This window comes from Eretmochelys imbricata, chromosome 20 (assembly GCF_965152235.1).
Source record: "Eretmochelys imbricata isolate rEreImb1 chromosome 20, rEreImb1.hap1, whole genome shotgun sequence".
Taxonomy (NCBI): Eukaryota; Metazoa; Chordata; order Testudines; family Cheloniidae; genus Eretmochelys; species Eretmochelys imbricata.
The window spans coordinates 19,584,146-19,610,923 of record NC_135591.1 but is presented as its reverse complement, the minus strand read 5'-3'; the positions used below and the strand labels follow the sequence as shown (position 1 = coordinate 19,610,923).

The window sequence follows — 26,778 nt, the reverse complement described above, 5'->3', positions numbered from 1 at the left end:
TCAGGGATCTTTGCCGGTGCGATTGGATGAGTCCTCTGACACTCAGTTTTAACACCCGCCTCCTATCCCTTTAATAGGCCAGTCAGGTAAGCCGGCTCCTTCCTTATCGGGATTGGTTGTATGTCGTTGTCACTCAGAGCGCTCCGCGTGTGTGACTGGCCTTCGAGCCTCGCGGGGGGCGGGGATATCGGCGGAGTCCCCGCCCCCCGATCCCACCGTGCTTTGCGGGGGTGTGTGGAGAGCTCGGCCTGGTTCCCGCGTTGAGCCCTCGCCGCCGCCGCCGCCTCCTCAGCGTCTCTCGCCGGCCTCAGCCGCCGCCATGTCGGACTATAGCCCGGCCGGGCCCCCGCCCTCCGGAGGGCCCCCCGGTGGGGGAGCCGGCGGAGCCGGAGCTGGGGGGCCGCCGCCGGGAGGAGCGGGCGCGGGAGGCGCGGGGGGGCCCGGCCCGGGCGGAGCGGGGGGGCCGCCCGGGGGGATCCGCAAGGACGCCTTCGCCGACGCCGTGCAGCGGGCCCGACAGGTGAGGGGGCGGCGGGGCCGGGCCGGGAGCCGGGGGGGGGCTTGGGCCTGAGGCGCGAGGTGGGGGGGGCCGGAGCCATGAGGGTTAGAGGGGGTGGGCGGAGGAAAGTGAAGGGGGGGCGGAGAAAAGGGGATGGGCCGCGAGGGCTGCGAGCAGAGGGGAGGGGGGGTAGAATTTGGGGGGGCTGGGTCTGGGAGCGGGGGGTGGGGGCAGGGACAGGTATGGGGTCTGGGTTATGGGGGCGGGGGACAGGGACGGGTTATGGGGGCTGGGAGCAGAGGGGAGGGAGCTAGGAGGGGCGGAGAAAGGGGTATAGGTTATGGGGGGAGGGGGGCTAGAATGGGCCTGGGGCGGAGGAGGGGGTATGGGAGTGGGGGAGGAGGTAGGATGGGAGGGAAGGGGTATGGGTTGTGGGGGCTGGGAGCAGAGGAGAGGGGGCCTGGGGGAGGGGCCTGGAGTGTGGGGGATGGGTATAAGCTGTGGGAGGAGGGAGGCGGGGTGGGTTGGTAACAGGGCTGGGGGTAATGGGATGGAGAGCAGGATGTGGGGAGAAGAGGAATTAGGGACTGTATGCGATAGGTGTTGGGAACAGAGGGGCTGGGCTCTTAAGAGTGGAAGGGGAGGTAAAGGGTAGGAGAGAGCTGGAGGAGAGGATAGGCTGAGTGAAGGGGGGCAGGAAGGTGAAGGGATCCCCCAAGGTGGCCTACTCCTGTTCCCCCACGGCGGTAGGACACTCCCTTCTGTCACCGGTTTGGGGAGGGGGAAGGTCAGAGTTGTTCATCTGCATTCAGCTTCAGGATTTAATGGTCCATATTCAGCTTATTCTTAGCCTGGGTCTCACTTCTTGCTTCATGCATGTGGAAGAGGGGGTTGGCCAGGCTCCTGGGTCTGTTCACTCACATATGGCCAGCAGAGAGCTCTGCTCAGCCCTCCCCTATTTCTGCCTGCAGCACCCATTGGGGCCTCATCCCTAGTCCCACATTAAATAGGGACATGTTTGGGATGACCCTCCTTAATTCTGGGGTTCTTTCCGTTCTTGTTGCAATATGACTGTCCCAAAAGAAGAAGGTTGGCAGTGTTAACCTTGCCCTCAGGTGGTTGGTGGTTTATCTAACTTAATGGGCGGTAGGGCTTGATGTCCCCATGCATCCCAACTTCTGCAGGTGTCCCTTATTTTTCTGACTTTGCAAGACTAGCAGAATGCTATAAAACCGCAGAGCCATGGGTTGCTAACCCAACTGCTCAAACAAGCTTGTCTCCAACACACAGTCTACAAAAAATAGATACCCAACATTTGGGAGATGAGGGTGATGCTTCCCACTGAAATTGTGGAGCAGATTAGCATCTTTATCAGCTAGGCAAGCCACTGCAACTCATGGCTTCATTTCCTCAGACTACAGAGGAAGCAGCGTAAATACTGACAAGTCAGTCACAATTCAGATGAACAATTGCATTTACAGAAGGAATTTCTCTACGTTGAAAATGTCTGTATCCTGCTATGACTCGTGGGCACTGATGGTTGGACATAGCGCTGAAATGTGGGCTCTGCTAACATGCAGGGAAATTCTGCACTAGTCTTCTCACTGCAAAGAAGTACTGAGATGCTGGTGGTTTGGTGATGTTTTATGCTAATTTTCTTCCCAACTTTTAGGTAAATTTTTCTGCAGTGCTAAAATCTTGGAATATTAATGCATCTGTATGTCAGATGGATGCTTCAGTATAAAACTGACAACTTAAGTTTGGGAAATGTATTTCTAAATTTTTAACCTCTTGAATGCTTTGTAGCTGCCCCAATTTGAAATTTGACTTTTAAAATGAGAAGATTATTTTTTTGTTTTTAGGGGATCAAGGGGCAAAGCTCACTTCGTTAAAAAGTGAAGGATCCCAAAGTGAAACAAATATGCAACCTTAAATCAGGGATAAGTTTGTTTTATAATAAAATGAAGGGATGGGTGGGATGGTTTAGTGGCCTAATAATGGGGTGTACAAAGCTTTTCACTTCTGTGTCACTGATTGGAATCCAGTCCAGCTTGATAGCTACCAAAAGTGCTCACCATTGAATGGTGTGGCTGGGCTGGGGAGTTAACTTTTGTCAATAATAATGTCAATTTAAGGTGTGATTTTTTTAATGACACTTTTATATGGACAAAAGCCTAGTGTAAACCCGGTTATGTCAGCAAAGAAATACTTTTCCAGAATAGCGTCTGTCCTTTGGGGAACTGTGCAAACTGACCCAGCACAAACACTCTTAATCTGCATTGCCACTAGAAGAGTTTGCAAGGAGAGCCCTGCGTGGGACTCTTTTTTGTTTTTAATCCTGCTCCAGTCCTGCACCGCAATATCCGCTCCTGCATTGTTTCTTGCATTTTATCCCGCTCCCACCCACAAAAACCTTAGATCCTACAAGAGAAACAGATTCCCCCCATGCCACTAAAACCAAAACCTCAAAACAATCCCATCAGTTTTTCTCTCTGAAAAAACAGAATTCAGACCATTTTTATCATTAAAAGAATAAAACAAATCTTTAACCATTTACAGTTTTCCCACAAATTACTGCAGTCTGGGGTATTTTTATTTTATTTTGTTTGCCCACCCAATTGCATCTGCAACAAAGTACATTTTACCTGTTCCCACTATTAGGGCAACAGGTCCTGCGGAACCACAGGATTCCAGTCCCACTGCAGGGCTCTGTTTGCCAGGATCGGTATCTTGTAGCTATCCCAGCAAACCTTTTCTGGTAATGACTAAGCTTCAGTCCGCTTCTCAGTGAACAGGTCTCCACAACACACATCACCAGAGTTCAGTTGGCTTCCTCACCAAAGGGGCAAAGGATTGAATGGGCCATGGAAACTGAGCTGTCCTCTGCCCCAAAGAGGAGTCCCTCCAGGTCACTTGAGAATTGCAGTTCTTCCGGGCAGGGATAGCCTTTTGTGAATTGTACAGCAGCAAGCTCACTGTCAGCACTTAACAATAATTACTAGTCGTCGTGGATGACACACATTGCTGCGGGCATTGTAGGGAATCTTGCCTTGCTGTTGGACTGCCTGGCTGTACTTGATTTGGCTAGGTAGAGAACTTTGACCTTCAGTGCTGTCAGTCTTGCACCTTTTATGAACACTATAAAAATGACTTATCTGCCAATACCCAAGCACGGGATTTTCTCTGTCCTGCAACAGCTGAGCACATCACCATGTCCTCTACTGTCTTCAGGTGCCTGTGGTGGTGTCAGCTCCTGTTGAGCAGAATCCTAAACTTGAGTTGCAGCAGGTAAATAAACAAGGGAGCTACTTCTAAAAATCAGTTGAAAACCGATGTTAATGCAGTGTTAAGGTTGTGAATTTAAATGGGAAATACAAAATATCATCTGATAGTCTTACTTCTATCCTATTGGATCTTAACTGTACACATTAATCTAATCAGTAATTGAAATAATGAATATTTGTCGGTTCCAATTATTAATGAATATACTCAAGTTACACATTTGTCCTGTGTGCACAAATTCATATTCTCATAAAAACACTAACTATTGCAATGCTTGACTTCTTAATTAAAATTTGCAACCTTAATGTTGTATTAACAATTTTTTTGCATTTAATTTCCTAAGTTTAATGAAAGAGGGAAATCTGTCTGAGTTGTGTACACTCATGTAAATACAAAATTAATGCATGCGCACACCTAAGAGACACAAGTGTATACTGATGCTTCCAGAGAGCTAGCTGGAGTGTGAGAATTTGAAATGAGCGTGAGCTAACAGTTCTACATACAAGAAACACTGTTGTGACCACACATCCTACCTGAGAGGTAGGAATGGGACAAAGTCTCTCAACTGGCATTCAAAAGTGGACTCTTAGCTAGTGAAATTTGCTGCTGCACATTCTGCTTCCACGCTCTCAAATTATTTGGAATTAATGTGGTACAGGTCTCTTGGCTGAGAGTTGTGTCTGGTAGGTATAAAGATCGAAGGTACTGCCACTTTTGAGTTACATCAGTGAACAAACATAGGAAGGGACATTTATAATGCGTTTTTAAGTAAGGTTTTTTGCATAAGTCTCATTTTGGCTGAAATAAAGTACAGATCTTTCAGCCCCAGAAAATGTTTTTCAGGAAGTTTAAGCACATGCGTTAAGTAGCTGCAATTTTTCAGCTTTAATAGTGTTTGCTACATGCAAATACTGTGTCATTAACTCTCTTTATATAGACCTAAGTTAGAGTATATTTTTTAGTGCTGTAATAACATGCTAGCCCTTGCTTAGCTTAAGCGTGGTTGTTTAATGTCATCTGAACTGTGTAGCCTAGCCTAGGACTTTTTAAATGGCATTGCAGTTATTGTGTGGTATATTTAATGGACTGAAGGTCCTAGGGCTTGAGAATTTTGTTTTTGCTAATCCAGTTGCTTTTACTTCCCCATTGTTGCTAATTTCTGGAAGGATTTTCCCTTTGGTAGTAACTGTACAATGCCAACTGCTTTCTTTTCAGATAGCGGCTAAAATTGGGGGTGATGCAGCTACCACGGTGAACAACAACACTCCAGACTTTGGGTTTGGGGGTCAGAAGAGGCAACTGGAAGACGGAGGTACTGCAGGGTGTTCGTTGTCTATATTTGAACAGCACCATTATGTGATGAGTGCTGGGCCTTGGTGATACTTATCACTTACCTAGTGCTTTTCATCTGTAGCTGGGGGGGGGGGGGGGGAGCTTTTCAGTATATCCCTATTGTACAACTAACACAGCTGACGTACACAGATGAGAAATGACTTGCTCAAGCTCTCACACAGCCACTGGCCGAGCTGGGAGTAACCCCCCATGTCTCTGCACTCCTAGTTCAGTACCCTCTCTGCCCAATCCATTGCCATCTCTGATTCCAACACCTGTAGAAGTGCCAGGGCCTTTCAGCATGGGTGAAAGATTCCTGGGTATTGTCTAAGCACAGGATGGAAAGTACTACATAAATGCTAGTTGTTGTCATAGGCGCTTGGATTTAGAATATTAATTTTTATTTTGATAAGTTTCCATTGTTTAAATGTTCTAATGGTTTCCTTAATGAAGATGTACATAGCTCACATCTAGACCATCATACTTCGAGAGTTGGTCTCCTATGTCACATGTCAGCATGTGGAGAAAGGAGGCCACCTGTAAGTACTGGAAAGAGGTTGGCTTGCATCTAATCTACTCCCTTCTCTTTTAAACAGACCAGCCAGAGAGCAAGAAACTGGCTGCTCAAGGTGATTGTAAGTACAACATACATTAAAAGGGATTATAGCCGGTGCCTGGGGAGGTGCTGTTAACCACATATAAAACCCTCTGATAGCTGTTGCTCACCTGGAGTGGGCATTTCATGTTGAGGCTGAGAAAATAATAATGGATTGGGTGAAAGATGAGGGAAGGGGGAAGATTTGGGTTAGAAATGTGCAGGAACCTGTTTTTAACCTGCTGGGATTTTTATCTTCCATAGTCTGCCTGGATAGTGACTGATTTGTTGTTGGCTTTGTGGCATTGTTCTGCATTCTGGTATGTGAATTCATAACCCAAAACCTCTCATGGTTTTCCTTTTCAGCAATGTCAGCTCAACTTGGACCGATCCATCCTCCTCCCAGGTAAACTCCACCTTCACCCTTCTCCCCCACCCCAAAGTCACGAGGCTTGTGAGTTTGAACTGAACATTCAGAACCAGATTAGCGACACGTCTCTTGTACTTCAGATGTCTGCAGGAGGGGCAACATTGTGATGCCCCAAAACTTAACAAGCTGCTTTGCTCAGATGTGAGGCTTGCACTTGGAGTCGTGTGACATGCCATTGGGGAGACTGGTCGCTCCTGGCATGAGTGTGCCGTGTTGGTAGTGAGGGACGTGCTTCTTGGCCACCAGCGTGGTATTTCTAGCTCTTGTGCAGCCTTTGCTTTAGGTTTCATAGCTTTGGCTTCTGTAAAAACCAGAGCACTGTGTGCAAATGCTGATACAGTGGACTCCAGGACATGTAGCTAGTTTGCCATGCATAACCCTGACACACCCGCATCCCCTAGCCTGGTGCCAATAGCTCTGTCACCTTCCAATCGGTCTGTCCTCCCAGGAGAAGGAAAGTCCTTTTCTTTTGTTTCTGATCGATGCAGGTGACTATCGGTTCCTATTTTGTTACCCTCCCACTCCTCACTTTAAGCCGCTGACCGTTTCCCTTTGCAGGTCTACAGTGACTGAAGAGTACAGAGTACCTGATGGCATGGTGGGACTCAGTGAGTATTAGACAGGGAGGGAGCAGCCTTGCCGTTGCTTTAGTGAAAGGCTTTCACTGTTACTTTTACTTGCAAATACCTTCCTGGCTTCTCAGGGCCAGTTGCTGAGCTTTTTGCAGAAAAACTCAGTTGTTCTTTGCTCTGATCCCCTTCACTGTTGGGTTACAGCTATCCGAGATCTGACTAGCATTTGAGTCTTATGCTAACACTCTGGCAACTCTGGTGTGGCACTTGTGCCAGCCAGGAAAGATGCAGGGTGGAGCATTTTGTTTTATTGGTTGCACAGGCTCAGACTCCCTGCTTTAAATGGTAGGGATTAGATACTGAGGGGAACTTCCTAGCCGGGTGTGTTGTCACCGTGGTTGTTGGCACTTCCATTGTGCACTGAGATTGTGGTCTGTGGGCAGTGGCATGGATTCACAGGAGTGTTGTGAAGGGCTCAGTGTTCCTCTCCCAGGGAAGAGGGGACTTGCAGTCTTGTCTCGCTGATCTGAGAAGCAGTGACTGGCTCTGAAGGGAGTCCAATCTAGACCTTTGCCAGAAGGAATGGTGGCTGTAACACTGGCTTCAGCGTGATGCTAAGCAGGAGAAAACTGGGCTCCATTGCATACAAGATCTGAGCCCAGGAAACAGTTGGTTTGCAAGATGCGGTTTCAGTTGGCTTGGTTTTCTGAGCTTTTTGAGGCTAGAGGAGGAGTTGGCTGAGTTTGGGTGCCCCAAACTCTCCTTCAGAGGCTACTGATTCCTTTAGGCTGCCCAGGCCCTGTGGTGAACAAGGCCCTTCTGAGAGTCTTGTTTAACTAGATTTAATATTTGAATCTGTTGCTTCTCTTCCCCCTTCTGACCCCCATAGACTTGCATGGGGCACTGGACTCAAGCCCTGGGTTCTGTTCGCTGCTGCTTCAGTTTCCCCTTCTCTAGAAAGGGGATAATGAAACCCACTCGCCTTTGTAGAGTGCTTTGAGATTCATGGCTGAAAAGTGCCATATGTTAGTAGCTGTGAGAGCGAAGATCATCCTACAACCTGCAGTGTGGGGGGGGAGGGACCCTCCCACTACATTATATTTGAACATTATTTTTACTATTCCTCCAGTAGAAAGATGGATATTGGATTGTTTTCTTTTTAAAGTGGTTGCAGATTAATAGTCTATAACTGAATCATGTGAAGCATTTTGCTTTGAGACCTGTCTGCTAGTGACATTTCCTTTCCCTGTAGTAAGCCAGTGTTCCTTAGCAGTTCTTCTCCTTTCCTTTTTTTTCCAGTTATAGGCAGAGGAGGTGAACAGATCAACAAAATCCAGCAAGACTCGGGCTGCAAAGTACAGATATCACCAGGTATGGACTGGTGCTTCTTGGGAATCCTTCACGGTGCAAGAACTCTGCAGAGTGCTCATCAATGCCCAGCTAGACTTGTCTTCCTGGGCCCCTTCATTTGAGGTGTAAATTTATAGCAGTGAACATAATTACCCTTTTAAGCAATGGATGTGGTCGATTCTCAGTCCTCTGATGTCACTAGTATATTGTTGGGCTCCGTGGCAATTCCTGGGTGGAGTTCTATGCAGGTCAGACTAAATGATCATAGTGGTCCTTTCTGGCCTTAAATCTCTGAAGCAAAGAATGCCCCTGGCATTGAGCATTCCCCAGAAATATTCTGTGTTCCCCGGGAGTGTGTTTAATAGTGTGTTAGACAGCTCTGGCCACGTCTTTCCTGGGACGCAGTGAGTTCACTCATCTATAGAGTAGTACCTAGCTACTGTAGTGATGCCTTATAAATACCAGGGGTCACTGATATAAAATGGCAAAGGCCATCAGCACCAGCAGGCATAATGGAATTACGAGCCACGTGGCACAGTGTGAACTCAGCCACCACAGAGCATTTCCCCCTTCAGATCTCTGCCGTTATTCCAGCTCCTTCATAGCGCCATTCTGCCTTAGTTTGTAGGGAGAGAAAGCATAAGCACATCTGTAGAGGTTCCCGTGGGAACCTCCAGGCAAAGTGCCCTAGGAGCATGTCATTTAACACGGTCTTCTCCTACAGACAGTGGCGGATTACCAGAGCGGAGCGTCTCTCTGACTGGATCTCCAGAATCTGTCCAGTGAGTACACCCTTTATTCAGCCATGGGTCCTGGTACATATTGTAATCGGCTGTCTGTCAGGCAGGGCCTTGTTGCTGAACTTTAAGCTCAAATCTTCAGAACTTGCTTTGTGTTTGCTGCCTCTCCTCCCTCACTATCAAACCACTGCCAAAGGTTCTCCCTGTCACCTGCCTTCTGCTGTGCTGTCCTGGAGGTTCTGCTGCTGTTTGGTGGTTTTCTTCCTGGGAACTTTCGCAGTCTTCAGGGAGGACAAGAGCTGTATAAAGTTAGTGGGAAGAGAGACCCTGAAGAAAATTCATAACCCTTCCCCTCCCCTTTCCAAAGAGCGGAATTCTGAGTGGGCGATTTGCAAGCATAGGGTCTCCTGCCCCATCATTAGAAGGGATCGTAGCCTCTTGTCTTGAGCTGGGCGGTTGTGAAAGGGTTTGGCTGTAGAACCAAAATGCCCAGGTATAGGTGCAGCAGTAGGAATCTCCTGACCTTACTGCTCAGGGCTCTTGATGACAGAACAGCAATGTCCACTTTGGTTTGTAATCATGGGGTTAGCGTGTAGCAAATGTCAGCCCTGGGCAGCGTGGCAACTGGGCCTGCCTTCTTGGCAAGGTCTCACTGTCCTTGACTGAACAACCCCCCCTCTGGAACATGCAGGGCTAGGCAGAAACACGCTGTGCGGGTTATCTGGGCTGTCCAAATCTTGAGACTTGGCATGGTGGGATGGGAGCTCCCGGAGAGAGGGTCATCCTGGAAGGGGGCTGGATGGGCCACTGCAGTGCCATGGGCCTGTCCTGTGTATTGCAGCATTAGTCTGGGGTGTATGAATGGTGGCTGGGTGTCAGTTCCCTCCCCCGCTCCCCCCCCCCCCACTGCTCACCACCATTGCTGGTTTTCTTTCCCCTTACAGGAAGGCGAAAATGATGCTGGATGATATCGTGTCGCGGGGTCGTGGGGGGCCGCCTGGCCAGTTCCATGACAATGCCAACGGGCAGAATGGCACAGTGCAGGAAATCATGATCCCGGCTGGGAAGGCAGGGCTGGTGATCGGCAAAGGGGGAGAGACCATTAAACAGTTACAGGTAAGGGCTGGGAGCCACCCAGCCTGTGGGGCAGGTGGACTGAGAACTGCCCGTGGTTAGAGCAGGGGGCAGTGCACCAGAGCTGCCCCTTTTCCCCTCACTTAGCAATTTCCTCCTCTTTCCTGTCTCATTAGCTCTACCTGCCTTGCAGCTCAGCCCGCTCTAGCATGCTGCCTTTGGTGGCCTCTTCATCTTGAGCAGTGAAAGGCTTGTGCCCTGGGGCCACTCTGATTCCTTCTGAAATTCTGGGTCACTCGCTAATGTGGTGTGTCCAGCTGTGCCCTGTTAGCTCAGGTGGGGTGCATGGCCATCTTTTCCTCAGGGGGCTTGGCAAAGTCCGTATAATGCCCCTAAGGCCCTGTCTATGCAACGGGTTATGTTGGTGTCGCTCCACCAATATAAGCTGGGGTTGGCACCCATCTAACTTACAGGATAAGTCACTTGTGCAAGCCGCACTTTGCACTGGAGCAACCCTGTGCAGACTTCCCTAGTCTAGATAAGCCCCAAGGCAGTTTTGCTTAGCTGCCTCCCTGGCATCTCTGGAAAAGTACAGCAGGAACAGAGGGACACTGAGTCACCCGGGCATCAGTCAGGGCGCAGGGAATCCTGCCTAAGTCAGCACATGTACAGAAAGCTTCATCACTGGAAAGGCTAAGAGTGTAACTCAATGGAAACCTAAAACCCTGGAGATCCCAAAATCTACAGGTAGGGGCTTGTGCCCTTGGCAGTGATGGTTCCAGGTCTGGTTTCTACTGCCAACTGCCGTGTCTGTATTGGAACTATGGTTCACGACACAAGCTGAATTCTTGGGTGAATCTTTCTTGAGATCATGGTGAAGGTCCTGATGTTGGTTAGTGGGGAAGTCTGGTCCCTTCTACTTCCCCCTATCAGAGCTCCAGTCAGCGTAGGTTATGGCAGGTTTATGCTATAGAGCCTTGATGGCTGGAACTCTCTAGGCTTGCCCAACCTCTGGCTGACTTCCAGTCTCCTTCTGCCCCAATGCAGGAGCGAGCTGGAGTGAAAATGATTTTAATTCAAGACGGTTCCCAAAACACCAATGTAGACAAGCCCCTTCGGATAATTGGAGACCCCTACAAAGTACAGGTAGGTCAGGCTGACTTGCCCTAATGAGAGTGTTTGTGTATGTAGCTGTCTGTGTGGAGAGCGAGGGCAGGAGGTTGACTGCACTGTTGCCCTATTTGCCTGTGGGGAGGGCTTGTTGTGGATGGTATAAAGTGGTTCCCGTTTCGTGGTCCCTTTATTGCAGTGGCTCTCAACCTTTGACTATTGTACCCCTTTCAGGAGGCTGATTTGTCTTGCATACCCCAAGTTTCACCTTACTTAACCACTTGCTTACAAAACCAGACAAAAATGGCAAGTGTCACAGCCTGCTGCTATTGAAAAATTGGTTACTTTCTCATGGTACTATATAATTATGACATCAATTGGAATATAAATATTGTACTTTCATTTCAGTGGATAGTCTATAGAGCAGTATACACAAGTCATTGTCTGGATGAAATATTCGTTTGTACTGACTGGGCTAGTGCTTTTTATGTCGCCTGTTGTAAAACAAGGCAAATCTCTAGATGAGTTGATGTACCCCACAGGATACATGTACCCCTGGTTGAGAACCGCTGCTTTCCTAGTCAGTGGTTACCTGCCTTAGGGCCATTCTGAAGCTAACTACTTTGGCTCAAACCTTATAAATGTTCTAATGCAGTGGTCCCCAACCTTTCTTGTGGGAATAGCATATTGCTATTCACAGAAGACTGTGGCGGGCGCCGGACACCCCGCCACCGCAATGCTGCCGCCGAGAAGCAGTAGTGGGAAGAATCATCGCTGCCGAGAAACAGCAACGCTTCTCAGCAGCCTTTCAGCGGCGGGGGTGTCCTGTGACTGCACAAAAATGCCCCAGTGGGCTCCATGGTGCCCGTGGGCACCGTGTTGGGGACCCCGTCCTACTGAGTCACTTTGATCTCTCCAGAACACTTTACACATTCAGAATTGCTTCACGTACACGCCTCCCCTTGTGAAACCGCTCAGTCCGACAGCACAACCTTGTTTAGGACAGGAAGTGAATACTGAATAGTGTCCACCTGAGAGGAAGGATGGGCTTGTGGTTAAAGCACCAGGCTAGGAGTCTGGAGGCTTGGCTTCTAGTCCTAGCTCCGCCTCTCACTTGCTGTGACACCTTGGACAAGCATGTGAGGTGGTACTGGACATCTTGCGAGAATGTGGACATGTCGTTTCTGTTCCCTATTTCCCCAAAATTACACTTAAATAGGGTGTGGAAGTGAATTTGATGTAAACTTCTGAGCTCTTCAGATGGTGGGCACGGTACAGGTATAAACGTATTGAAATGATTAAATTAAGCAGCTAGGGAATCTGCCAGTGGTTGTATCATAAACACTGTGTATCCTTGGGCAGTTTGACCTCTGTCTTCTTGTACCTCGGTAAAAGGAGGTTGAATATACCTGACACACAGCTGCAGTGGATGTTCTGCTATATATAGATCACTGAGATCCTCTATGAAAGTGCTGGACAAGTGTGAACCAGGCGCTCTACTACAGTGGTCTTATCGTACCTGCCACTGGGGCGAATTTAGGAACTGCCCAGCCTTGGCCAGGAGACTGAGAACAGAGCTGTGTATGCCTGAACTGTGAAACATGGCTGGGGATATGCGTGTCACTCTTGGATCTTCCCTTGAGCTGCATTGTTCCCAGTCACTTGGTAGCAGTTGTGACTTTTTACTGTGGCTTTTCTGGACCACTGGGATCCTTTGTGTGGGGGGCCCCTGGGATTAAAGTCACTTAACCTAGATAATGGTCCCCATGTATTTAAAGAAGGAATTCTTGGCTGGGTGCCCAGTGGTCCATGCAAGCTTCAGTCCTGCTTACTCTGGGAGCCAGGCCTGCAGCATGGGAGTCACTGGTTCCCTGGGCTCATGTTGCTGTTTCTTGTTTGCAGCAAGCATGTGAGATGGTGATGGACATCCTGCGAGAACGTGACCAGGGAGGCTTTGGTGACCGAAATGAATACGGTTCCAGGATTGGTGGAGGAATAGATGTAAGACCGATTTAGCGCATTAGTTTGGGGCACAATCTTTCCTTGCTGAACAGTCTGCCTGCTGCTGGTTCTGTCAAAGGAGAATGTTATGTAGTCTGACAGTAGGGGGCAGCAGTCACCAAAAAAAACACCTTAGGCCTAGTGTCCTAGGAAATTACTTCCTAGGTCTTAGCCGTGTTTCCTGTTCTCCAGTTAATTTTGCTCTTGACCCTTCCTCAGGTCCCTGTGCCCAGGCATTCTGTCGGTGTGGTTATTGGCCGTAGCGGAGAGATGATTAAGAAAATACAAAATGATGCTGGAGTTCGGATACAGTTCAAGCAAGGTCAGAAGCCTAAATAGCTCTCCCCTTCCCCTTCACCAGAGAATCCCTCCAAACCCATCTCCTGCATGGCTAAGCATCAAGATTCTCCTTGACCAGAGACTCAGCCTGGGCTCTTCTGCACACACGTTCCCTGGGGCATTGATATTGTAACTTGCATCATTCATTGATCACTTCAAAGTTCCTCATTCATAGCCGCACCACACTAACTTTTTTTGGGGGTGGGGGAGGGTATTTTTCCTGTAAACCAATAAGACAGATTGTTTGTTTTTTTCCCTTGGAAAAAATCCCAAGAATTGCCTATCCAATCTCATGCCTCGTGGGTTAAGGGATCAGGAAGGAATAGTCTTCCCCCCGTACATGAGTGCAAATAGCCCAGTGCATTATGCAAAGTGGGATGGGATGGTGGCCTCCTTCTGAAGCAACAGGTATCCGCCACTTCCAGAGGTGGATAACCTGGCTTGGGGAACCAGTGGTTGGCCCTGGCTGGGAAGTTCTGTGCTCTGGGCACTCTTTAATGGAGAGAACATTTAAGCATAGAGCAGATTTCACTCCAGCTTCCAAGAGGTTAATTTCCCCACATAGCTTAAACGTACCACTGTAGCAATCTGCTTCTTCAGGCTGATTGGATGTGTGACCTGCTCTTCCACCTGCTGATCCTATGTTAACAAAACGGGTACCGTGCAAGCTTATAAGGCAGAGGAAGCACATTTTAGCATAGTCTATGCTGTCCAGATAGACTTAAGCCAGGAGGTTGGCTCCTGGTACTTGTACCCCATCTATACAGCCCTCTTCACCATGGTCCAAGTGCCACGGCTGAGGATAGGTACAAGGGAACGCTACTACTTCCTTTTACTGCTGCAAACACAATGGTAAACCTTGTCCGCTGCTAATGCGAAGTGTTCTGGGGCCTGGCGCTTGTCTTGAGGAGTCGGGCATGGCAATGGGTACCTCGCTTGTTGAGCTGGCTCCTGTGCTTGTTTCAGATGATGGGACGGGTCCTGAGAAGATCGCCCATATTATGGGGCCCCCAGACAGGTGCGAGCATGCTGCCCGGATTATAAATGACCTCCTGCAGAGCCTTCGGGTAGGTAACACTGGGGTGCCCCGCTCCAGCATACTGCCCTAGGAGGGGCCGACTCCCCGCCCAGTGCATGTTCCTTAGCAGAAAATTCATCCTTATTAGCTGGCGAATAGAGTGAGTCAGGAAGACCTGAGTCTCAGAGTGACCTGGTAGATCAGAATGAGACCTACCATGGGACAGGTTACCCTGCTGCTGCAGGGTTTTTACACCTTCTTCCAAAACCTCAGGGGTGGCATCTGCTGGAATACTGGGCTAGACTGGCCTCAGGTCTGATCCAGTCTGGCTGTCCAGATGTTTCTTTAACCAACAAAGGAGTCCTAAAAATAGAACCTGTACCACTTCTTTTCTGCTGCATGATGTATAAGGGAGCCTGAAAAGTCAGATTTCTTCCTACTTATTTTTAAGTTTAAAAGAAAAAAAAATCAGGACTGTGATCTTCCCTGGCTTTGGCAGACCAGTGGGAGATAGAAGCTCTGTTTGTTGCAAGCTCTTAACACCTTAATTGAAAAGCTGAGTGTTGCAAATTAAGGTTTCTTTTTAATCAAAATGTTAATTAGGTGTTAACAAACATTTAAGTGGTGACTCAGGGCATGTCCACGCTAGGGGAGCTACAGTGTCACAGCTGAAGCATCTTAGTGTGGATGCTTCCTACAGTGGAAAGGTTTCTGTCCCTGTAAGTAATCCAAGAGCAGGAGCTGGGTCAAATGAAGAATTTTCTGTTGACCTAGCTGCTCCTGTGCTGAGGGTTAGGTCTGCATAGCTAGGTTGATCTAAATTGTAAGTGTAGAGGGGGGCCAAGGCGTGCTCTGTAGGCTTTTTACTGATTTTAACTATTTCAGGTGTGATTATTTCTTACTGAAATAGTTACCCCAGTGCAGCCCATAAGGTGGATGCTGTTAGGATAATCTTTAGTTCTTATCAGTAGATCAAAAAGGAGGTCGATATTATCCCCATTATACAGATAGGAAAAGTGAGGCACAAGGAGGACTTGCCCAAGGTCACCCAGCAGGGCAGAGCTGGGAAGAGAATCCAGAACTCCCGAGTCCCTGGCCGGTGCACTCTCCACTAGGCCACACTGTCTCCTCTTATCTGTGCCTTATTCCAGTATGGCTTGGTCCCTTTCCCATAAGGGAATAGCAGTATCTGGAGAACTGCCCACAGTAGGGGGTGGTGCCACTTTAACGGTACCAGGGCAAATGATAGAAAAAGCTGTACAAAAATGGTTAGCCCACTCCTAAAAATCTGTCCCTCTTAACAAGTAGCTTTTGTTCTTGGGTCGTCATTAACACTAGCTCTGTTCCCAGCCTCCCAGCAGGCTGGACCTGAATTTTAGAACCTAAGTAACGCAGAAAAATACTTTCTGACGGGACATTTCTCAACCCTTCCCGGATAGTGGCCCCTACCTAGAGGTCAGATTTTCATGACCACCCTCTAAACTGACTCTCTAAGAGTGTGTGTTAAAAAAAAAAAAAAAAAAAAACACACACACGGTATCAGCGAGAACCTTATAGAATGTGTGTGTGAGAGGCCGACTGAGAATACCTGACCTGGAAGGGAGAGGGAGTGAGGTTGTCTTGGCTTTCAGTACATGCTCGCAGCCTGCCCCCAAGTGATTGCTCTTTGTGCTCTCTGGGGCTTGTGACCTGGCACACGCCCACTTTTTCCTCCCTCAGCGGGTCGCTTTTAAAGCACAAAGCACCTGAATCCCAAGACTGATTTCCCCCCTGCCGGCGCGAGGTGCCAAGATGTTCCGCACTGCAGCTGGCTGCCAGTGACCCATCCCTGAAGCTGTTTCTGCTGTTGTCTTGCAGAGTGGCCCGCCAGGCCCCCCTGGCCCAGGAATGCCCCCTGGAGGCAGAGGTCGTGGCCGAGGGCAGGGTAACTGGGGGCCTCCTGGAGGAGAAATGACCTTCTCTATCCCTACTCACAAGTGTGGGCTGGTCATTGGCAGAGGTGAGTGTCCTTTGCCATCGGCTCTTCATACAGCGGTTCCCAACATCTCCCCCGCCACCGCTCCAGCAGAGCCAGAGCTCACAGCTCCATCCTCTCTTCCAGGCGGGGAGAACGTCAAAGCCATAAACCAGCAGACGGGGGCGTTCGTTGAGATCTCCCGGCAGCTGCCTCCCAACGGAGACCCCAACTTCAAACTGTTCATCATCCGAGGCTCCCCGCAGCAGATCGACCACGCCAAGCAGCTCATCGAGGAGAAGATCGAGGTGGGTGCAGGGAGTGCCCCCAGCTTCCACCTACCCCCACAGCGAGGGGGCAGCAGAGCACTGGAGGCTGACCTGGGGCATCGTGGCTCTCAGCACTTACGGATTATTTCCTCTCTCCAGGGCCCCCTCTGCCCAGTTGGACCTGGGCCTGGGCCTGGAGGGCCCCCAGGCCCTGCTGGCCCAATGGGCCCTTTCAACCCAGGACCTTTCAATCCAGGGCCACCAGGAGCTCCCCCTCAGTGAGTATTGGAATCTCCTGCCTCTTTTGGGGGCAGGGGAGGGAGTGCATGACATGCTGCAAAAAGGTGTTTGTGGATGATGCTGGGTCTTTAAGGGGGTGGAATGAGCAATGAATTCAGGGGCATCTGGTGGCCTAGTTTTGGAGGCAGGGGCTGCTCCCCTAGTGTCTAGGGAATCCCCTATAATGTCTAGTGCCCAAACTTTGGACCATCCTTCCAGTCTAGGAGCAAGAAAAAAAACAGCCCTAAGTTCTGCTGGGGAAGCTCCTGGCCAAATCCTCCCCAAGATGGGAGAATGGATAAGACTGCAGAGACCCGGTTCTGGATCTTGATGGACCAGAAGTAGGGCTGCAGGGAGTTATTCTGCACCAGGGAAGATTAGTCTTGAGCTTGCCCTTTGGTGGAGGTGGATGCTAAGAAGTAGCCTGTAAAATAGGTGGATTAACCCCACCAGATCTTCAGAGTCAGCTGGCCTCTTCCTATCCGCCCTGAGTGCTCGAGAGCTGTGCAGTTGGCACTTTATACTGGGGTGGCACAGAGGAGCCCGGTCACTACCCTGGAGCCCATAGTGCCAGGCCCTGTACAAACAAACCGAAGGGAGCACAGTAAAGCCTCTGCCCATTTGGCTCTGGTGGGCTGCCTGTCCCCACTGGTGCTGCAGCAGGGATCTGAGAACCATGCTTTGGGGAGATGTGCAGGGACATGCCAACCCTCCCAGTCAGCGTGTCCCAGCCGGGTTCTGCTCCCTCCTCATCAGTGTCTCTTGCTCTCCTCTTTCAGCCCTGGGGCTCCTCCCCCCCACCCATACCCACCCCAAGGCTGGGGGAACACCTACCCGCAGTGGCAGCCTCCGGCTCCTCATGACCCAAGTAAGTACCTAGAGCCACCCCCGCGGAGCCGGTGGGCGGGGCAGGAGCCGGTGTCTGTTCTCATGTGTCTCCTTTCCAGGCAAAGCAGCAGCGGCAGCAGATCCCAACGCAGCCTGGGCAGCGTACTACTCGCACTACTACCAGCAGCCACCTGGCCCTGTGCCCGGGCAGCCACCAGCTCCCACAGCGCCCCCGGTTCAGGGAGAGCCGCCGCAGCCACCCCCGGCCGGGCAGTCCGACTACACTAAAGCGTGGGAAGAGTATTACAAAAAACTAGGTAATGCCCTGGGCGGCCCAGGGGACTCGGTCTGCCTCTAGCGGGGTGGGGTGGCTTAGAGCCAATGCAGACACAGCCCCAGGTGAAGAGCGCTGTGCTGGATGGCAGCAGTGAATCGAGGGTCTTGGTCCAGCTCCTTGTGACCTCAGGACTGACGCTAACTGGCCCTAGTGCAAAGGCTGAACATTGAGAGTCCTGAGGACTGAACTCCAGAGGCAGGTACCTCTTGCTCAGGGCTGAAGCAGACTGGCCTGGCCGCATATGTGGGCAGGGGGTTGTTCTAGTGACAGGCCATGGGCTGATTTCCCCAGCACTGAGCCGTCAGACCTGTTCTGAGAGGGAAAGTCACTGAGGGTCAGGTGGAGAAAGAGGTTCAGCAGCTTGTCTAGTTCGGGAGATGTAGGCCCGTGGGGCAGACCCAGCAAGTGAGCCGTGTGCCCTGCAGAATCCATGTGAACATCCCCAGTCTTCGCCCCAACCAAAAATGCCACTTGGCAAAGCCAGTTCGTGTTGGTCTCAAACCCACTGGGCAAAGGGGGCAGTAATACTGCCAGGCTCCTCCTCCCTCCCCAGCTGCTCATTCCCTCGCCCACTGTCCGGGGTCCCTGATGCATGTGTCTCTGCCCACAGGCCAGCAGCCCCAGCAGCCTGGGGCACCCCCACAGCAGGACTACACGAAAGCCTGGGAGGAATATTATAAGAAACAAGGTGAGCGAGGCCTGGAGCGTGTGCATGCGTGTGTGTGAATCAGCAAGGAAAGTCCAGCTCCTGTCTGCTGACCATTGGAGACATATTGGGGGGTGGGGGTGGGAGCCCTGGGGGGGGGAATCCAATGCCCCTGGAGTCACTGACTCACCCCCCTCTTCTCTCCCCTGCCCCATCATAGCAGCTCAAGTGGCTACTGGTGGAGGACCAGGGGCACCACCGGGACCTCAGCCAGACTACAGCGCGGCCTGGGCAGAGTACTACAGACAGCAGGCTGCCTACTACGGACAGACACCAGGGGCTGGGGGCCCAGTGCCGCCACCAACACAGCAGGGACAGCAGGTGAGTGATCGGCCATGTGCCCCGCTGCCTGCCTTCAACCCCCAGCTGTAGCTCCTCCTGCCTGGGCGAGACCCTCGGTCCCACAGGAAGCGCTTCCTGAGCGGCATCTTTGTGCTCGTGCACCGGCTCCCACATCGGTCGTCGACGGGGATTCAACCCAGGACACCTCGACCTACAAGCCTGAGCTTCTACTGCTTGAGCTAAAGGACCCAGTCCATTAGCTGGAGGCAGTAGCAGACTCGTAAACCTCTTCTATGGATCCGCCACTAGGTGGCAACACAGACCCACGCTGTTAATGTGGATTTACGTTGATGCATAGACACCTGGGGGGTGGTCGGAGGAGATGGGAGCTCAGGGAAATGGACAGAACTGGTAAAAGATTCTCCAGTTTCCCCTGGGCTCTTAGCTCTGGCTCATAGGTCCATTTTCAGGGGCTAGGACTTCTTCGTAGGGTTAGGGGTTGTCTTATCCATTGGGGGATGTGGGGGGATCACTTTGTTAGCCCTGGTAGTTCAGGGGGATCGGTCTGTAGAGCTGTTGGAATATAGCGAGCTTCAAACCAGAGAAACTCCTTCAAAGAGAACCTGGGTGCAGATTCCTACGTTTCTGACCAGCTTCTCCTCCGTAAGGTGAGAGCACGCTCGGTAGCGCTGACCTGAAAGGTGCTGTTCGCTGACCCAGGGAACTAGATTCGCTCCAGCCTCTAGCCTGTCCTGCTGCAGCTCTTGGGCTGTCAACCCTGCAGTGGGCCAGGCTTAGTGGTTACATTCTAGGGCCACGTTTTTCAGAAACAGAAGCCTAAAAATCAGGTTTCAGCTACATTTAGGCACCTGACTAAGTGACTTTTTTCCAGCAGCACCTGGAGACTTCACTTGGTCTTGCTAGGGGCTCCGTGCCACTTACTTAGCTGCCTAAATATGCCGAATTTCAAGCAGCCCCCTTTAGAAATGCTTTCCCCAGGCCAAGACTTTCATCTGATCTTCAGGACTGACCAAAGCTGCTGCTTCCGAAACCTAGATTCTCTTCCAGACTTGACCTGCCAATTTCCTTTTCAAACACCCTGCTTCAGTGGTGGGATTTCCTAGTGTGCAGGGGAGTTAGGAGCCGAGGCCAGTTTTCGCTCCACTCCAACTTAGCAGCACATTGCCAGTGCTGTTGCAGCAGAGGGCGGCCCTGTGTTGCTTTCGGACTCTTCCGTCCGTAGCGGTGTCTGTCAGGGGTAACTGACTCCTGTCTCTCTCCCCGATCCTTGCAGGCTCAGTGAATTGAATGTGAACTTCCCACCTGTGAAACCCTTTTTGTTTTTGGAAAGAGATGGCCGCTGTTGGGGAAGGGAGCTGGGTCTGATTGCTGGGTTTCTTAGCGGAACCTCGGCTGCTCCTCCTTCAAGTCCTTTAAAATAAAATAAAATAAAAATAAAAATATCTGAATCCTTCATGTTGAGCCAGCTGTAGAAGATAGTGAACTAAAACTGCTGCAAGAACTCAGCCCTCCTGAAACACACGTCGATTTCAGGGTAACATGTTTTTTCTTTTCGTTTTGTTTTTAAAAAAAAATAAAAAACTTTACAAGGAGAAAAAAAAATCACTCTGCTTTTTAGTTAGAGTTGGAACATTCCTCGAATAAGGTGTCGGTGTTTCAGATAAAACAACCCCTTTCCCCCTCCCATTTTCCCACAATTGGGACTGGTCTGTCATGTATTTCGTCTGTTCAAGAGGAGACTGAAACAAACAATTGTACGCTCAGTTTTTACTTTTTACCGCTTGTTTTTAACTTCACAAATAAATGATAACAAAACCTCCCTGTGTCTGCTGGGTGGCGTCTGTCTGTCCATAGGGTTTTGAAGCGGATTGTTCTCATGATATAGCTGTTGTAAAACCTGATGAACTAAGAGCTCCTGTGGTTTTTTTATAGTTTGAGCAGGCAATTGTGCTTTGTTAAATAAAATGCTCTTTTTGTTTTGAAACCAACTCTGCTGCACTATTTCCGAACCGAGCAACTGGCGATAAGGTATGCCCCCGGATACTGCTTGTTAGGAGGGGCTTTATGCCACTGCCCCTCAGCGGCATATCTGGCCTGGTGAGCTGAGGTTACCCGTGTGGGGTAAGGAATTGCTTCTCTTGACAGTTGAGCAAGTGGAGCTGTGCTCGGCCCATTCAACACCTCCAGTCTTTTGCTGAGCAATCCCAAGGGACTGTAATTTCACTGATACCTAGGCAGGTCCATTCCCACTGTAAGGCCTTAGCTGGCCCTGTCTCTGTAGTACCTGAATGCCTCCTACTCATTCATGTTTGTCCCTGGACGGCAGGGCAGAGCTCTGATCCCCACTGGACAGATGAAGAACTGGAGGCCCAGACTGTGACTTGCCCAGATTCCTCTGGGGTCAGACCTTACACCTGGTTTCCCCAGTCCTAGGCTGATGCCCTAAGCACTGAACTCTCCTCTGCTTATGGACAGATGAGCCTCCCTCAGCTTGGCCTCTCCAGCTGGGGCAGGAGGTTGTCCAAGCAGATGTGGGGGATCTGGTACTTACCCACACCCTCCAGAGCGAGTTGGGGGAAGACGCTTCTCCCATACAGCAAGTGCAGGCTATCAGAAAGCACCTTTGGAAAGATTCTTCCCTATCCACCTGCTGGACACTCCCTGGCTTGGGGTGATGCAGGGGGAAGCCTTCCCTGGAACCGCTTCCTGTGCTAGCCTGCTGTTCTGCCCTGAGCTGCCCGGGCAGCTGAGGGCAGAGCTTGGCACAAAGCTCACTTTCAGATGACGGGTGTGGGGCTGACCTCTGTAGAAAAGCTGGTGCCCAGCTGGAGCTCTCTTCACTCATGTGTAGCTGAGCTTGAGCTCATGTATTGAAAAAACAAAAGGACTTTTGGTGGTAAACTCAGTGTTTTGATGGATGTGGTCTTGTCTTGGCTGCTACTTGTCCCCTCAGAAGAACCCTCCCCATGCTCCAGCCTGGCTGTCTTGTCACAGCCGTTCTCCTTTCATGCAGTCCTGCTCCCCAAATGGGGGCTGATTTGGAATTGCATAGGTCTGATTTGGGGGGGGGTGCCGCAAAAGGTTCCTGCAGCTACTGCCCTGATGAGTAGGGAGTTAGGGGTTAGGCCAGGAGGCTGGTGAGCTAATGGGCTGCTCCAGAAGGCAGAGCAGGGAATTTGCCCTGCGATATCTGCCTAACTCAAAGCAGCCAGTGTGGTGGAGCTGTGGCCATCTCCCCTCCGCTGGGACCTGGGCGTTTGCTCTTTGCCATAGGCTGCACCCACCTTGCCTAGCTCCCTTGCATGTGTCAAATACTTTCCGTGTCCGCAAGCCCCTGGATCCCTGCTGGCCGTTTCTGTGCACCTGGGCCACTGCCTCGCTAGCTCTGAGATACCTTGGCTGCTGGTATAACTAGCTCCAGCAGCATGATGCTGCCTCTGAGGGGGGAGGCGAAGGGCCTGGACTGGGAAAGGGCCCTGGACCATCCACATAAGCATGTGGTGTCAGCTCTGGGCCACCAGCTGGCACTCATAAGCCCCATATGGCAGGGCAGGCGCTGAGGGACGTCTCTGCGTAGGGCAAGCGTAGGACCAGGGCCAGAAGCTGAGCCTTTATTTGAACACAGCGCCAGCTATGGGGTGGCCCCAGGCAGGGCAGCAGCAGGCCCGTGGCCTAAATGAGGCTGTCGATGACGAAGCAGCACTTTGTGTAGATGGCGTCTTCCGGCTCCTCGCCTAGAATCTGCAGGACACAACAGAGCAGCTGGGCTGGAGCCGCAGCTGCCATGGGCCCTGCAGGCACCTGGCTCTAGTTCCCTCCCGCTGGGCCTCACTGAGCGCCTGGCATTAGTACCCACCCCCTGGGAAACCCTTGGGTGTCCCTGTGCTTGGGGGGGGAATGCAGCCCTAGGCCCTGCTCAAAACCACTGAGCTTTTGTGCAGCCCAGGCCCATTCTCTCCCACCCCCAGTGCTGTGGGCAGGGGGGCTCCAGCTGCCACCGAGTTCCTCCTCCCCTCTTGGGCCCAAGGGGCCTGCCCACTGGCTCAGCCCCTGGGTGGTGTTTCCATGCGCCTGGTGAGTGGTACCCACGATCCTGCTAACCCAGGAGGGCCCACCCGGGCAGCCTGCAGTGGGCTCCGCTGGGCTGTGAGGGGAGAAGGAAATGGGAGGGGTTAATGCCCAGGAGGTCTCTTGTGATGCCCCCCCTACGTTTCTGAGCAGGTTCTGCTGCTGGTAGTAGCTGATGACGGGCTCGCACAGCGAGTAGTGAGTCTCCAGCCGCTGGCGGATACAGGCCTCATGGTCGTCGGCCCGATGGCCGGTCTGGCCCCGCAGCAGCAGCCGCTGGATCATGGTCTCTGTCGAGCAGTCCAAGACGATCACGATGTTGGGAGGACGCCCCACCTGCGGCATGGTAAATCCCCGCTCAGGGGCGCAGCACCGCCCTGGCAGACTGCTCCCTGGCCAGCCACCCAGGGGTGGGGTGCAGCAGCCCCAGGGCCAGCTGAGAAATGGGCACCAGGCCGTTCCTGCGCAAGGCGAGAGGATGGGGTGGGGGCAGACGCCCTGGAGCAGGGGGAGCCGGGCCAGGACTGAGCCCTGCTGGGTCTGAGTTCGGGAAGGGGGAAGAGTGGTTGCGGCTCCAGCATGCACTCAGCCCCTCTGAATGCCTCACGCTGCCTCCCTCCTCTACCTCCTGGGTATCAGCACAGCGCCTGCCCCCGCCCTGGCCAGGGGCCTGCTGGTCCTTCCTCCCCTGCGGCGCTTACCACACGCTCGAAGTCCTTGGCCTGCTTGAGCTCCCGGGGGAAGCCATTGACCAGGAAGCCCTTCGCCTCCTCTCTCTGCAGCAGGTTGTCGTTCAGCAGGTCAAGGATGAAGCCCTAGGGAGACAGAAGCCCCCTCAGCGCTAAGGAAAAGGGCTTTGTCCGGAGCCACCCCTGGTTGCGTGAGCAAGTGCCCCACGTCCCCTTGCCCACAAGACTAAGGCACTGGAGGGACCCCAGACCCCCACACAGCTCCTGGCCTCTCCCTTGGGCCGGCTGGTGGGGCGGTGGGGCTGGATCCAGACTGGGAAAGGGGGTGGGAGAGGGATGAGCAGGGCAGGGAGCAGCAGAGGGGGAGCCAGGCCGGTGGCAGAGCTGGCAGGCTGGTGCTTGCAGAGGGTGGCTCTTTTGCAGCCTTGGAACATTACTTGGGGCCCTTAGGAAGTGCCAGGCACGGAGCTGACTGGGGGGATCATTCCCCCAGGGAAGCTGGGGCTGCTGCAATCCGCGAGGGAAGTGGGGTGGGGGAGCCTCACTGAAGGCACGAGCGCTCCTTTCATCATGATGTCCTTGATTTGTCGCCCCTGGCGCGTGGGCTGGCTGGCTTCCGCCCGCAGGAGGCTCCCCAGGCCCAGGTGCTGGAACTGGTACTTGGCAGCCAGCCTCTCACACTGTGTCCCTTTGCCACAGCCCGGGCCTCCTATCACGAAGATGATGACTTGCGACTTCAGCTTCTCTGTGGCGAGAGACAGAGATGGAGAAGGGGTGAGACAAGGATCTCCCAAGGCGCATTGGACAGGCCTGATGCTGCTCAGTTTGATGAGATCCCAGCCCAGAGCGGGTTGGTTGTGAGCACAAAATAGGCACAAAAATTGCTGTAGCCCGATGGGGAAAATAAGCTAAGGGGAAGGGACCAGGAGGGCCTAGCACTGGGTGCTGAGTTAGATGGACCCCCGGTCCGGTCCAGTGCGGCAACTCTCCCATCTCAACCATGCAGTAGACATCAGCTCCTGAAAACCCTCGTTAATTTAGTGGGAGGATTGACAGTCCTCGACCCCCTAGACAAGTATCCCACTCGTTTAACACCAATGTGCCTCAGTCCTGCCCTGGAGAGATCCTTCTTGTGGGAAGCTCGCTCTCCGTGGCCCACCTCCCACCCCCAAAAGGGGCCCATTAGCTGGTGGATTCTGGGCTGTGTCCATTAGGAACTCAAGTCACCGCGCTGGCTGTTGGGAGTCGCAGCCTGAGCCCCTCTGGTGTCAGTGCCCAGGAAGTGGCAATTGTAGAACCAGAAGCAGAATTTGGGCCAAGGCCTTTCAGTCACTGCCAGCTGTTACAAGGCAGCCATCTCGCTAGGACCTGCCCCCGGGAGCAAGGCCTCGGGGTCAGCCAGGGTTAAAGTGCTTGCTGAGCTGTTTATAAAAGCCGAGGGGCCTTGGTGTGAACCAGCCACCCCATAAATCGCAATCATCCTCTAGAGACATCTCTACTCTGTACGATGAGCCGGGGCAGCTATGGGCTATGTAATGCCCCTCAGATACCACAAAGGGCCAGATAAGAACACAGATGGGCGAACCTGAGCTCTGTTCATTTCTAGCTGGGATCAATTGGTGGAAGAGCCGGGCCTGACCTTCTGGTAGCAGATGGGCTTAAACCTGCGTAGAGAGCCCTGAAAAAACCCAGCCCAGCCCAATCGCTCCTGTGCAGGCAGATGCGACTGAGCGTTGTTCTTCCTCCAGAGGAATTTCGTGCTGTAAGAGGCGAGGGCTGGTAACTCCGGGGCCCGGCGTTCTGCATTTATCTCCAGAACTGAGACCTACTCGCTTTCCCTTATGCGGACACGCTGCGCTGCTGGCACTCGCTGCCATGTGCACACCCCCTTCCCTGGCACAGATGGACACACACGCTGCCACTCCACATGCATCCATCCCTGCCATGGTGGGACAAGAGAGCTGGGCCTCCATCCCCCAGAGGAGGTTGGTCCAGGCTGTGACTTTGATGGGATCGGTTGTTCTCTGGGATCAGGAAGAATCCCTTCTCCTCCCTCTGACTTTCTGCGCCAAGCAGGGAATGAGTTTTGACCATCACCCATGGGAGCTGGATTCCAGAGGGCGAGGCCGGACTGGTGGGTTTCACACCCCATGCTCCCTCCAAGCCAACATCTCGCTGCAGTAGGCGTGCTTCTGGATCAGGGTACACCCTGGACCAGCATCTTCCCCCTAAATCCCAGCCAAGCTAAAGTGCTGCTAGGAAATAGGCACTGTTTTCCACCGGGAGCCAACCACCCTTCTGTTGACCTGCTGGCGGAAGCAGGAGTTCCCGGAAGAGTCATACGGTAACAAGACAGCAAATTAAATCCTCCCTCATGGCCCAGCCTCTCCATTGCTTGGGTGGATTTGTCCCTTCCCATAAAGGCTATTTCCCAGCCTTCTTGCAGCTCTGACCACTAGACCCCCCTCCCCTCCCGGAGCTGGGAATGGAACCGAGAGTACTGGCTCCCTGGGCTCAAACCAGCAAGAGAGACTCACCCATTCACACATTTTGATATCCCCTGAAAGCTCAGAAAGCCCCACCCCCGCCATGCCCCCAGAGCCAGCTTGCCTTACCCTGCAGTTCAGGTTTCAGTGGCTTGGCAGTTTTAGGAAGCCGGGCCTGGCAGAGTCCCATCTTCCAGGGCACAAACCGATCCCCTCTTCACTCCCTTTCTGGGGGGGGGGCCCCAAGGTGCTGGCCTGGCCTGCAGCCCTCAAGCTCCCGTGTAAAACTAATCTGGCCATTTTAGCCCAGGCCCTGCTGCTTAGCCAGCTGGGCTTTCTGATGTCACAAGGCAGCCATGAGCTGGCCTGTCGCCGGGGCCAGGCTCAGCACTGGGATGCGATTCCAGTTGGTGCTGGAAGTGGGGGAGGCAGCGAGGAAGCCAGAGCACGTGGTCTCGTGACCAGAACGATACAATCAGGACACCTGGGATCTCTCCCAGCTCCGCCACTTGCTGGG

The 26,778-nt window shown here is 52.2% G+C and overlaps 2 protein-coding genes across 4 annotated transcripts; one reads left to right on the top strand and one right to left on the bottom strand.

The window, feature by feature from the left end:
* Positions 1 to 230: 230 nt before the first annotated feature.
* KHSRP (KH-type splicing regulatory protein) lies at positions 231 to 20,837 on the top strand. 3 transcript variants are annotated; one of them, XM_077838243.1, is made up of 21 exons: positions 231 to 520; positions 3,731 to 3,787; positions 4,997 to 5,093; positions 5,710 to 5,748; positions 6,075 to 6,114; positions 6,697 to 6,746; positions 8,010 to 8,081; positions 8,785 to 8,842; positions 9,745 to 9,916; positions 10,922 to 11,020; positions 12,887 to 12,985; positions 13,205 to 13,307; positions 14,291 to 14,391; positions 16,200 to 16,341; positions 16,444 to 16,604; positions 16,725 to 16,843; positions 17,624 to 17,712; positions 17,792 to 17,989; positions 18,620 to 18,697; positions 18,876 to 19,036; positions 20,292 to 20,837. In XM_077838243.1, the coding sequence occupies exons 1-21, from the start codon at positions 320 to 322 to the stop codon at positions 20,298 to 20,300; spliced, it is 2,145 nt and encodes a 714-aa protein (XP_077694369.1). In that variant the 5' UTR covers positions 231 to 319; the 3' UTR covers positions 20,301 to 20,837. The 3 variants fall into 3 exon arrangements, with proteins under 3 accessions (XP_077694369.1, XP_077694368.1, XP_077694370.1); XM_077838242.1 differs by having other exon boundaries at positions 18,876 to 20,837; XM_077838244.1 differs by lacking the exon at positions 3,731 to 3,787 and having other exon boundaries at positions 18,876 to 20,837.
* Positions 20,838 to 20,852: 15 nt separating this feature from the next.
* Positions 20,853 to 26,451, bottom strand: LOC144277478 (adenylate kinase isoenzyme 1-like). The gene is made up of 5 exons (XM_077838245.1): positions 26,391 to 26,451; positions 24,321 to 24,520; positions 23,788 to 23,901; positions 23,228 to 23,422; positions 20,853 to 22,759 (listed from the first exon to the last, which is right to left on the bottom strand). The coding sequence occupies exons 1-5, from the start codon at positions 26,449 to 26,451 to the stop codon at positions 22,691 to 22,693; spliced, it is 639 nt and encodes a 212-aa protein (XP_077694371.1). The 3' UTR covers positions 20,853 to 22,690.
* Between the last annotated feature and the right edge of the window lie 327 nt (positions 26,452 to 26,778).